At 47.1% G+C, this 11,451-nt stretch overlaps 1 protein-coding gene across 3 annotated transcripts in view; it reads left to right on the plus strand.

Moving 5' to 3' along the window:
• LOC142860689 (multidrug and toxin extrusion protein 1) overlaps nt 1-11,451 on the plus strand; it is a 35,182-nt gene that overhangs the window by 22,322 nt on the left and 1,409 nt on the right. For all 3 annotated transcript variants that reach the window (XM_075992287.1, XM_075992286.1, XM_075992288.1), the window contains exons 13-16: nt 2,238-2,307; nt 2,565-2,697; nt 7,408-7,502; nt 8,093-8,171. In XM_075992287.1, the coding sequence (XP_075848402.1) occupies nt 2,238-2,307; nt 2,565-2,697; nt 7,408-7,502; nt 8,093-8,171 (377 nt within the window). The remainder of the gene's footprint in view (nt 1-2,237; nt 2,308-2,564; nt 2,698-7,407; nt 7,503-8,092; nt 8,172-11,451) is intronic.

The raw sequence follows: 11,451 nt of genomic DNA on the forward strand, positions 1-11,451 counted from the left end.
CCCTGAGTAGCAGGCTAAACCATCTAGGTTTGGGTTACGTCATTCTGTGATGTCACATAGTGACGAAATTGGATAAAAAGGCTTTTCTCAGATGGTATCCCTGCCATTCTGTGTGCAAGGCTAACTTAAACTGGCAGAATAAATGGAACAGGTGAAATCCTACCTCACCATGAAGAAAACACAAAGAGAAGGGCAAACCTAATCGATCTGCTGGTGGGACACAGCCCAGGCTCTGGTGCCCACTTCCCCCCCTCCCTCTGCCCCCCGTACCCAGCCAAGCATACGGTCCCCGTGGCAGTTCTGTAACTCGACCAGAAGGGCGTTTGAAAGCAAGTTTCGCTTGCTTCTTACAAGGAAATCATTTTATTTCGATCTTCAGTTTTTCTAGGGTAAATTTTGCAGCTGATAGGCAGGCAGGCACACACACAAGATGATCATTCAAAAAAATCCTAAGAGATTAGTTCTCACATCCTATTAAAACCTAGGAGAGCAAAGCCAGGCACAGTTTCACACGCCTGTAATTCCCCCACTCAGGATACAGAGGCAGGAGGATAACAGGCTTCAGGTTATCCTGAATAACAGCCTGGGCTACAGAGTGAGGCCCTGTGTCAATAAACAGAACAAAACAAGGACAACAAAAAAAAAAACACAGAAAAAGAAATAATTCTCTAGAAGAATAGTTGACCAAAATTTGCTCTAGAAAAGACTAAATAAAGTGGTTCCCTTGTAAGAAGGGGAACTTGTTTGAAAACGCCCAAAAAGGTCACTGATTCCAGAAGATTTCAAGGGAGAAAGTTTTCAAATTGTTAAAATATAGATCATCCTAATGATGTTTAATCTTTTAGAGCACAGAAAAGGAAACTGGATTTTTTATGAAGCAAATGTGTCCCCAGAGCCCCCGAATCTGACGGTTCAGACACACACACACACACACACACACACACACACACACACACACAGAAAACCAGTCTGTTCCCAGTCACCAAAACTGATCTAAAACTCAAAATCGGGCTGGAGAAACACCTCAGCGCTTTGTAAACTTGAAGCAAGCCCTGGTTTGACCCTTAGTCATGCAAAAATGAGTTACTTATCTATTTAAAAGTCCAAAGAAAGGGCCTGGGTGTGTGGCTTAGTGGGAGGGTGTGTATTTAGTAAGCACATAGAAGGCCTTGCTTCAGTCTGAGCATCGCCTCTTCCCCGACCCCAAGATAGGAAAGAAAGAAAATAAATTAGAACCCAAGATGACGTAGTGAACAGGATCGAGCAGCTCTGCACTGAAAGTGCATTTCGGTGCACTAGAAGAGAGATGGTCAGGGAGCAAAAGTGGAGCAGGCATCATGAGGAGGGCACGTGTGTGTGCCAGGGGAGTTTCTCATAGCCATTTGTATTTGCTTCTATTTTCATAAGCATCAGACAAACACAGGAGTGGTAAGAATATGGGGACAGGGCAGTCACGGTGTGGCCTGGGAGACAGTGGTCATCGGACTTGTTTGCATAAACTTCTCATTCGATGCTTTAACAAACAGCTGTATTCCTGTGCTGGCTAAGGGAAGAAAGCAACCACCCAATCCTATGCTGGATTCTTTACTCATTCATTCAGCAAATATTCAATCTAGACATGGTTCTTTTTTTTTTTTGGTCCCAATCAGTGCTTCTGAGGGTGCTTCTCCTGGTAGCATTTCCTTTTTTTCCCCTTAACATGCAGACATTAAAATCCAAATTCGTAGCATTAAGGGTAGATCCCCTTTCTAGAAATGAGAACCCCAGAATACCTTTGGGAGTCTCACCAAACTTGCTTGACTGGGAAGATCATTTATTGTTATTGTTTGATGGTGCCAGGGCCAAACACAGGCTTCACGCATGCTAGGCAGATGCTCTGCTGCGGAGCCTCACTCCATGCAAGTACACGCGTGCTGTTCGCATGGAGTGAGGCTCCGCAGCAGAGCATCTGGCCTTCTCCTCTGGGGTCCATGCCCTTCGATGCTTTTTTTCTTTTTTATGCCTTTGGATGTTTGCCTGCACGTGTGTCTGTGTGCTGCATATATGTCTGGTGCCCGTGGAAACCAGAAGAAACTCTTGAACCTATTAGAATTGGAATCAGAGGCAGTTGTAACCTGTCGTGTGGATGGTGGGCATTGAACCTGGATCCTCTGCAAGAACAAGTGCTCTTAACCACTGATCCCTCTCTCTGGCCCTTCCTTTCTCACTGATTACCACGTGCTCTGTTTTCCCGACAGAGACATCGTGGCCTTGGTGGCGCAAGTGGTCCCCATTTATGCTGTGTCCCACCTCTTTGAAAGTCTTGCTGTGAGTATCGAGCCTGACTTCCCTGCCCACTTCCACGGTCTCTGTCAGTGATTTCTTCTGATTACGCTAAATTTCAAGTGGAAATGAGGGCCAGAGTGGTCTAGGGGCTACTGTTGATTGTTATCATGGCTGCTTCTACAAGCATTATCAAAGTCATGCTCAAGTCTGAGGACCACAGAGAGGCTCTCTACGCTTGCGATGTGGGGTCTTTAGCAGTACCAGCTGTGTTCACACTGATGGATGTCCCCTGCCCACAGTGTACCTGTGGTGGAGTGCTGAGGGGCACTGGAAACCAGAAGGTCGGAGCCATCGTTAATGCCATCGGGTATTACGTGATTGGCCTCCCCATTGGGATTGCACTGATGTTCGCAGCCAAGCTGGGCGTGATAGGTAAGCCTGCCTGTGGGAAGACAGGCCAGCTGTCCACAGACCCAAGGGGTGATGGCCAGGTGCACGGAAACTTCACTGCTTACCCTGACTCCCTCCCCGCCACACTCCTGTATCTCGTCAGAGCGAGAGTGCACAGGCAGGGGGTGAAAAGTGGTCGCGAGCCCAGGGCTGCCTGGTCACTCCCCTCTTGTCATGTGTCACTTGCCCATGTGTCAACACTGGAGCACAGTAAAAGTGTCCTTTCTATTCTTCTCCTTCTGAATCAGCCAGTCCTTAGGACTTGATGACCAGGGCCTCTGAAGTTGTAATGTAGATCTTGCCTTGTTCCTTTAATGAGGGTTCATAGCACTGTGAAGCTCCTGGCATGATAACACAGTACCAAGGCCTTATCCTGGTATATTGAGGGGTTTTGGGAGATGTGGGAGAAGCCCTAGGTTAAGATGATTGGGGCTGGACACAGAACTTCCTGGACCAGCACCCCGTGTACTCAGAGGGCAGGGCTGTTGGTGGGCTCCTCGTCACCTTTGCCCCCTTCTGCAGCCTCTGCTCCCCACCTGCTGTCGTCATCCGTGTATCTCACGTGTCCCTGCAGAGGGACATGTGGGAGGAATGTAGAGCGAGGGATGGCGGGGCAGACTCCTCTGGATGACCTTGGAGCTGAACCCACATCTCTGAAATGACCAGAGTTCATCTTCTTCCAGTAGGGAAATAGATTACCATCCAGCTTTGGTTTCTAAGATAATAATTGAGAATACATTGGCAATGAATAAATGGTCAGATGAAAACCCAACTGTTGTCTTTGGGGTAAAGTAATGACGGACTTACGCATGGTTTGTTTGAGTCCATCAGTATGTGGTGGGCTCAGAGGAGCCCGGGAGTCATCCGATAGCTGCCGAGGATTTCCAGTCCCATGTAGTTAACAATGTCACTCCTTTTTCTCAAGTTCAATAATATTTTAATTAAAAATATTGGAGTTGTTCAAAGAAGGAGAGTGCCAGAGTTCCGTGGCTATGAAGGCACAGATAATGTCTGCTTGAGTTTCCGGTGCTGTTCATGGCCTGGATCTGCCGATGATGGAGCCAATGGAAACACCAAAGGAGTCTAGGTTTTGGAATAGTATTTTTATTTAACACAACGCTTCCAAAATATTATTATTGTAACATGCAATCAGTACAAAATACTAAGGAGACACTTCATAGTTTCTTTCATATTTTTATTAATATTATTTTAATTGATAAACACAATTATGAGCATTTATGGAATACAAGAACACAAAGTGCTGTTTTGCTGTATGCAGACAATGTGGCCTGTTTATGCCAGGGCCATTAGGTTATCCGTCTCCCTGTGACGTCATCGTTTTATACAGTGACTGATGCATCTGGAATTTACTTTTTTTAAAAAAAGACAGTTTTATTATGTAATTTTGGCTAGGCTGGAACTCACTCTGTAGACCAGGCTGGCTCTGATCTCACAGAGATTCACCTGCCTCTGCCTCCGGAGTGCAGGGATTCAGGACATGCATCAGCACACCCAACTATGTTCAACTTTGCTTTGTTGTTGCTGTTTTTCTCTTGTTTTTATTTTAGGAAGCGGCTTCCTTTGTAGTCCAAGCAGGCCTTGAACGTGAGATCCTCCTGTTAAGCCTCCCAAGTGCTGGGATTACAGGTGTGTGTCCCCATGTCTGGCTGAGTTAAACATTAGAGAGGAACCAACTTTAAATGTAGATACATGGATATCCCAAGGCTCATATCAAATGTCTGCATTTGGCCCTTTTAACTCTTCTTAGACGTGTATCTGCTGTGTGCAAAGTGGAGGTAACTGGGACTCTTGGAGAGAAATGGTGGGGTCCTGGGGGTGGTCAGGGCTGTGGAAGAGCATGTACTCGGTCCTTCTACTGGCTTCTTAGATGGAAGTGCCGTACATGTCGGCCTCACCCTGAAGTCGCCACCATTAGGGTGTGTGGTGTGTACAAGAGGTTCCCGGAAGCTCCTTGAAGGCTGCAAGCTCTCACAGGCAGAACGACTAATCAGAACAGCCATCAGCTATCAGTTTTCCCCCCGCGGTTTTCAAACACGCATTCCTGGCTCTGCCCAGAGGGTTCTGATAATCACCCTGTATCTGTTAATAGGCATTATGACATTTGTGGAAATAAGTTTGTAACCCAGATTACAGCTAGAGCTAGCTGGGTATTTCTGTCAAAAATCTTTGGAATGAGCTTTGTAGTTTCTGTGTGGGAACTGAGTGTTGGAAGGAGGAAGCCTTTCTTGCTCCATCCTGGGACTGACTGGTGGTCACTGACTTCACTCTTGTGAGGAGCAGACTAATGGATCACTCTTGATAAATGAGAGGTGGGGCAGTTGGCACCAAGGAGCCGAGCTGTCAACCTAACGGGAGTAAGGTAGAGATAAGCCTGTGAGCTATGACTGGGGTTTATCCTCAGCCCTTCCGTGGATCTGATCAGAGAGCAAAATCTATGCATTCGGATCCTGTTATGCGAGGGACTTGGTCCCTCCCATCTTTGTCTTGGCAGAGAGCTGAAAGGCCAAGCAGAGGAGTTGGGAGAGCATCATGGAGGAGGAGGGAGGCTCAGGTGTGTCCTGACTGAAAGCAGACGAAAAGACGTGGCCTTGTGTGGTCGCTTAAGGTTTCATATTTGACTATGGTCTAGATGAGGGAGACTGTCAGTTGCTGGTCACAGTCACCATTTAGCTTTCTGGTGGTGGTAATCTGGCTCTCTGCAGGGGCAGCTTCTAGCAGGCGGGCTTCCTGGGCTGTGCCATGAGGCGGAGAAGCTCCTTTTCCAGGCAGGTTGCTGCAGCAATGGGTTCCAGAGTTGGAGTCGCATGTGCTGTGGTATGCGTCTGGTTGTGTGCTCAGCTCTTCCTGACAGGCTCTGGTTCTGCTGCTTGTTCACTGTGGACAAACGGCTCATCACCTGTGGTCCCTCATACCCCTCCCCTATGCAAGTTTATTAGACTCACCAGCACCTGGGGATCCACTCTGTGTGCTCCCCAATCCTTCCTACAGTGTAACCCGCTGTGGAAGCAAAGCTTGCGTCTAAACAAAGTTAGGTTTGACGGTTGAGCAGAAATCTCTGGGGGATTTTTAAGACAGATTTCTGCCAGGTGTGGTGGCACACATCTTTAGTCTCAGCACTGGGGAGGTGGAGGCCAGCGGGTCTTTGTAAGTTTGAGGCTAGTCTGACCTACAGAGTGAATACCAGGCCAGCCAGGGCTAGGTAGTGAGACCCTGCCTCACACAAACAAACAATGGAAAAAGATGGGTGGGTCCTAGTTTAACCCCCTCTACTACTCCACGCGTAGTCTCCATATCCACGTAAGGCAGGAGCAGGGTCTTACAAGCGGAGTTTTAGAATGCAGAGGTTGATTTCTAAGATGATCCCCTCCAATGAGTTCAGTACAGAGTGAGTGCCAGGCACATACGAGGCCCTGGCTTCCATCCCCAGTAGTTTGTTTCCTTTTTTAGGTATCAAGAATATACATAAACTTTAGGGATTTTTAAACTATATTCTAAAGTTTTTTGAGATTATTATTATATCATTTCTCCTTCCAGGGATGTTTTTAATGAGAAGTTTGGTGTTCTGTTTTGCTACCTTTTTAAAGCTGACAGCCACACACAATAATTAATTTCCAAATCAAAGGCCTCTACAAGAAATATCCAAACTAAAAGTGAAATATTTAAACTCACTTATTGGCCGTAAAAATGTTAGTTTTAGTTGACAAGATGGCCCAGCAGGTAAGGTGCCTGCCACACAACCATGAAGACTAGAGTTTGAATCCCCAGAGCTCAGGTAAAAAGCTGGCTGAGTATAAAACTAAGTAATACCAGTATAGGGAGGCAAAGTCAGGGAAGCCCCCAGAACAAACTGTGTAGTGGGATTGCCAGAACAGTGAGCTCTGGATTCAGTGAGAGACTCTGCTCACTATTTAAGGTGGAGAGAGCCCCTGCCTCATTCTATACGGTGGGGAGAGCCCTTGCCTCATTCTATAAGGTGGGGAGAGCCCCTGCCTCGTTCTATACGGTGGGGAGAGCCCCTGCCTCGTTCTATACGGTGGGGAGAGCCCCTGCCTCGTTCTATATGGTGGGGAGAGCCCCTGCCTCGTTCTATACGGTGGGTAGAGCCCCTGCCTCATTCTATACAGTGGGGAGAGCCCCTGCCTCGTTCTATACGGTGGGGAGAGCCCCTGCCTCATTCTATATGGTGGGGAGAGCCGCTGCCTCGTTCTATAAGTGGAGAGCAATCAAGGAAGATGCCTGACACCAACCTCAAGCCTCCACAATTATGCAAACACATGCATGTGTACCCTACCCACGTGTCCACACACACACACAAGCGTGCGCGCACACACACACACACGCACACACACGTGTAGACCACACACACACATATATATATATATGCAAACTAAGAAGTTAGTCTCTGCTTTTGAGGAGCATAAAGCAGTGATTTTTCTGAAAAAGTATTTCCTTACAGCTGGCCCGTTTCTTAATATCCTATCACCATAAGCAAAAAGGACCCAGATAGCCTCCTGGAGCTGTTGCTCTGACATTGTGAATCATGGCAGGTGGTCTTAAGGAGTGCTGGGTCTCTGCAGGTCTCTAGCCCACTGTGGGCTCTCTCTTGCCCATGGAAGCTGGCTTAGTATGGCATTGTCTCCTTGAGCTAACCTGTCAAATCTCCCTGCACAGGTTTGTGGTCAGGGATCATCATCTGCACTGTCTGTCAGGTTGTATGTTTCCTGGCTTTTATTGCTCGGCTCAATTGGAAACTCGCCTGTCAACAGGTAAGCGTCCTCGTTGCTGCCCCGTCTTCCTGCAGATGCCAAGCCAGACCGGATGTGGCGTGCATTCCTTCATTTAGGGAGGTTCTTTTTTTATGCTTTTCTTGTTATTATTGGGCTTGTTTTGCTTTAATAGGGTTTTGAGGTGAAGGGCTTCATGACCCTGGCCCCATTCATTCCCCTTTATTTGCTCAGTGAATAGGAAAACAGGATTCCATTTCGGGTCTCTTGCCGGGAAAAGCCAATTTTAAGAGAAAAATTGGAACTGGAGAGACTTTCTCCAAGTTCATGTGTGTGTGTTTGTGTGTGTGTGTTTGTGTATGAAGATACTGTCAATGCGAGGTCTGGAAATGGGATGCAGAAGCGGCAACGGAAGTAAGAAGAAGAAGAGGGGTGAATCCTTAGCGACCTTGGTTGATCTCCCCTCAGATTAGCCTCCTCCCCTTCCACTCTTGGAACCCGGGTCAGTTCTGGAAGAGAAGCTTTAGCTCACATGTCAGTTCGGGGACATGGCTTCTAAACCAGGTGGCCATGTTTAGCACTGTTACCTGCTGATACCTCAACTTAACTTGGAGTTTCTCGTACTTTTCTAGGCTCAAGTACATGCCAATTTGAAGGTAAACGTGGCCATGAATGGGAGTTCTGCTGTCTCTCAGGAGCCGGCTCACGCAGGTATGCTACAACTCTCAGCTCTGGGGTAGACCTGGCCCGACAGGACTGGAGGGATTCGTGGGTCACATCTGAGGTAGCTGCTGCATTCTCCAGGAAGCAGGGCACTGAAGTTTCAGAAGCAGATGTCAAGTTCCACCCACTTCAGATAAACTGACCTTTGTTCCCTTTGATTCTACACATTAACACACTGTTGTGGACAGGTTAAGCTTCTTTGGCCCTCTGCTAATACTTGGTACTTCGTTGAGCCTTTGACAAGTATTTCTTTCCTTTTAAAAAATGTATTGGAAATTTTTGGTCCACACACCCTGAGACTTGCGGGAGGTGGGGACATCTTTAAATCCTGCATGTAACCCATGAGGGCTTTGATCCCAGACACAGGAAGGTTTAGCAGGCCCACCCTCACCAGGTGCTGCTCAGTCCTGAGCCACATGTCCTACACACAAAACCGTCAGGGCAAAGCCAGCCCTGTTACCACCACTCCCCCCCCCGCCCCGGACTGGCTCACCCCCCAGGGTCTCAGCTTGCTCTGCGAACTTTTCTTGGCATCATTTGTTCTCTGATACCTTCAAGATGATCTTTTTAATTCATTTTATCCTGATTTAACAATTATCTTGAGAGGAAGGGCTAGTTTGTGAAATGTGGGAAATAATGACACTTAGCCTGTCTTGTTACTGTGAGGCTTGCTTTAGGAACTGGCAGATACAGCCAAAGTATTTTGTAGATGTGACCTGATATTGTTTAATTTTAAAAGTTTTGTTTCTTTGACACAGGATCTATGTAGCTCAGGCTAGCCTCGAATTGGCATTTAGGTGAGGATGACCTTGAAGTTCTGACCCTCCTGCCTCTATTTCCTAAACTGGCATTACAGGTGTGCACAGCCATGCCTGGTAAGCCTGTATTATGATGTTGTTAGGACTCTGAGCCATTGTAACAGCCTTAGCACAAGTGAGAAACCCCTAATCTGAAACATTCTGACATCCAAACCCTTGGAATATGAAATACTTCTGTTTCCAGGCATTTCAGCTAAGGTGTACTCAATCACTTATGTACCCTTACGCTTTTTAAGAAAGCTGATGCCCATCTTCTTAGGCTTCTAGGTAATCTGCCTTTATTTTTCTCTTGGGAAATTTCTATTGTGTTTTCCTGTTAGTTGTCTCGTTCCACAAGGCCATGAGACATGAGTCTTCGTGTGAGTCATTATCTTGCTTGGTACTCAGTGGGTCCTTGGGGGTGACAAGTCCCATCTTCAGTTCTGTGAATGTCTTGAGTCTTATGTTTATCTGTCCTCCATCTGTCTTATCTTCAGTATGAAATGCCTATTAGGTAGGTATCAAGGCCCCTTCAAAAGCCTAGGAAGCTCTCTGGCTCCCCACGCTGGCTGGATTTGTGGAGTGAAGAGAGGCCCTCAGAGATAATGAACTAAAGCGTGGCACTGTTGCCAGCATAGTTAGGGGTCAGAGCCTGGGCCCCGCAGCCCAGCCCCTGGCTCCACCCCTGTCCTTGAGGGGCCAACTGAACAGAGAAGTAATGCTGGGAAGCAGAGAGACGGGATTATTATTCATTGTAGCCACACTGGAAAGAGGAACAACTGAAAAGGTCCAGTGACACCTCTCCCCTTCACCTTCAGGGTCCGGACATGAGGTCTAGGTTCAAGCAGAAGGCATAAGGAATGCATCGGTGTGCAGTCCTGGTGAGAGCCGTCACTGACAGTCTTCCTGTCAGAACTGGGAAATCTCTGTGGGAGGCAAGCTCCTCTCTGACTGGCACCAGGCCTTGGCCTTCTCCTCCTCTTAGCAGGAGATTTCTGGGGAAATGCCATATCTTGGGAATCATTGTTGTACTAGTCTGGTGGCTGAAGGAAGGGGCACAAGTGTCTCTTCGAGTAATCTTCACCTCTACTTGGATGATTCCAGAGTCATTTCTTGATGAAGTACAAAGCCAGTAAGCATAACCCAGAGATAAGAGTGAAGAGTGTCCTGGAAATCCCTCCTTCAGCAGTACTGGGGATGGAATTTAGTTTTTTTTTTTTAAATATTTATTTATTAGGTATACAATATTCTGTCTGTGTGTATGCCTGATGGCCAGAAGAGGGCACCAGACCTCATTACAGATGGCTGCGAGCCACCATGTGGTTGCTGGGAATTGAACTCAAGACCTTTGGAAGAGCGGGCAATGCTCTTAACCACTGAGCCATCTCTCCAGCCCTGGAATTTAGTTTTTTATCACAATAAACAGAAACAGGTAATTGAATCTTAGTTGGCTCTATTCAACACGCTGGGAGACCTGGGAAGCCTGGGGGAGACCCGCCTACCTACGTCTTCTCTTACTAGTCTGTTTACAGAGAACAGGGAACAGCAGTGTCTTAGGGTTTCTATTGCTGTGAATAGACACCGTGACCATGGCAACTCTTATACAGGAAACATTTAATTGGGGGTTGGCTTGCAGGTCAGGGATTCAGTCCATTATCGTCATGGCAGGAAACATGGTAGAGTACAGCTAGACATGGTACTGGAGGGAGCTGAGAGCTCTGCATTGGGATCTCCAGGCAGCAGGAAGGAAGAGTGAGCCACTGGGCCTAAGCTGAGCTTCTGGAACCTCAGTGACATGCTTCCTCCAACAAGGTGCTCACCTCCTAATGGTGTCACTCCCTATGAGCCTCTGGGAGCCACTTTTCATTCAAACCACCATGTTCCACTTTCTGGCCCCCATAGGCTTGTGGCCATATCATAAAGCCGAAATGATTCAGTCCAACTTCAAAAGTACCCATAGCCTATCACAGTCTCAACCCTGTTTCGAAGTCTAAGGTCCAACGTCTCTTCTGAGATTCACTGTCTTAACTGCAATCTCAAGATCAAAACAGAAAAGCCGATGACATACTTCCAACATACAACGGCACAGGTTATACACTACTGTTCCAGAGGGAAGAGAAGGGAGCATAGTGAGGAAATATTCAAACCACAAGAGGCAATAAATAACTTTAGAGTTTAGTCTTGGCCCCCTGGCCAGGTGTTTGGCCTGTCTCTGAGATTCCGTAGCAGGGGAGGGCTGGCCAAGGTCACCGAAGCTTGCATTTCTCCAGAACCAATTTGGACAACATTAAGATTGAAAGTTAACTCCCGAACAAACAAAACATTAGCAGTGCATGCTTGCAAGCTGCTGACGGTGTACACTCATGGATCCCGTCCTACAGAATGGGGTGCAAATGTGGTCTTGTAAGTTATATTTCTAACTCAAAAAGAAACTTGAATGTACCCTATTTGTCCTCTGTGAGTATCTCCTG

Source organism: Microtus pennsylvanicus, chromosome 11 (assembly GCF_037038515.1).
Source record: "Microtus pennsylvanicus isolate mMicPen1 chromosome 11, mMicPen1.hap1, whole genome shotgun sequence".
Taxonomy (NCBI): domain Eukaryota; kingdom Metazoa; phylum Chordata; class Mammalia; order Rodentia; family Cricetidae; genus Microtus; species Microtus pennsylvanicus.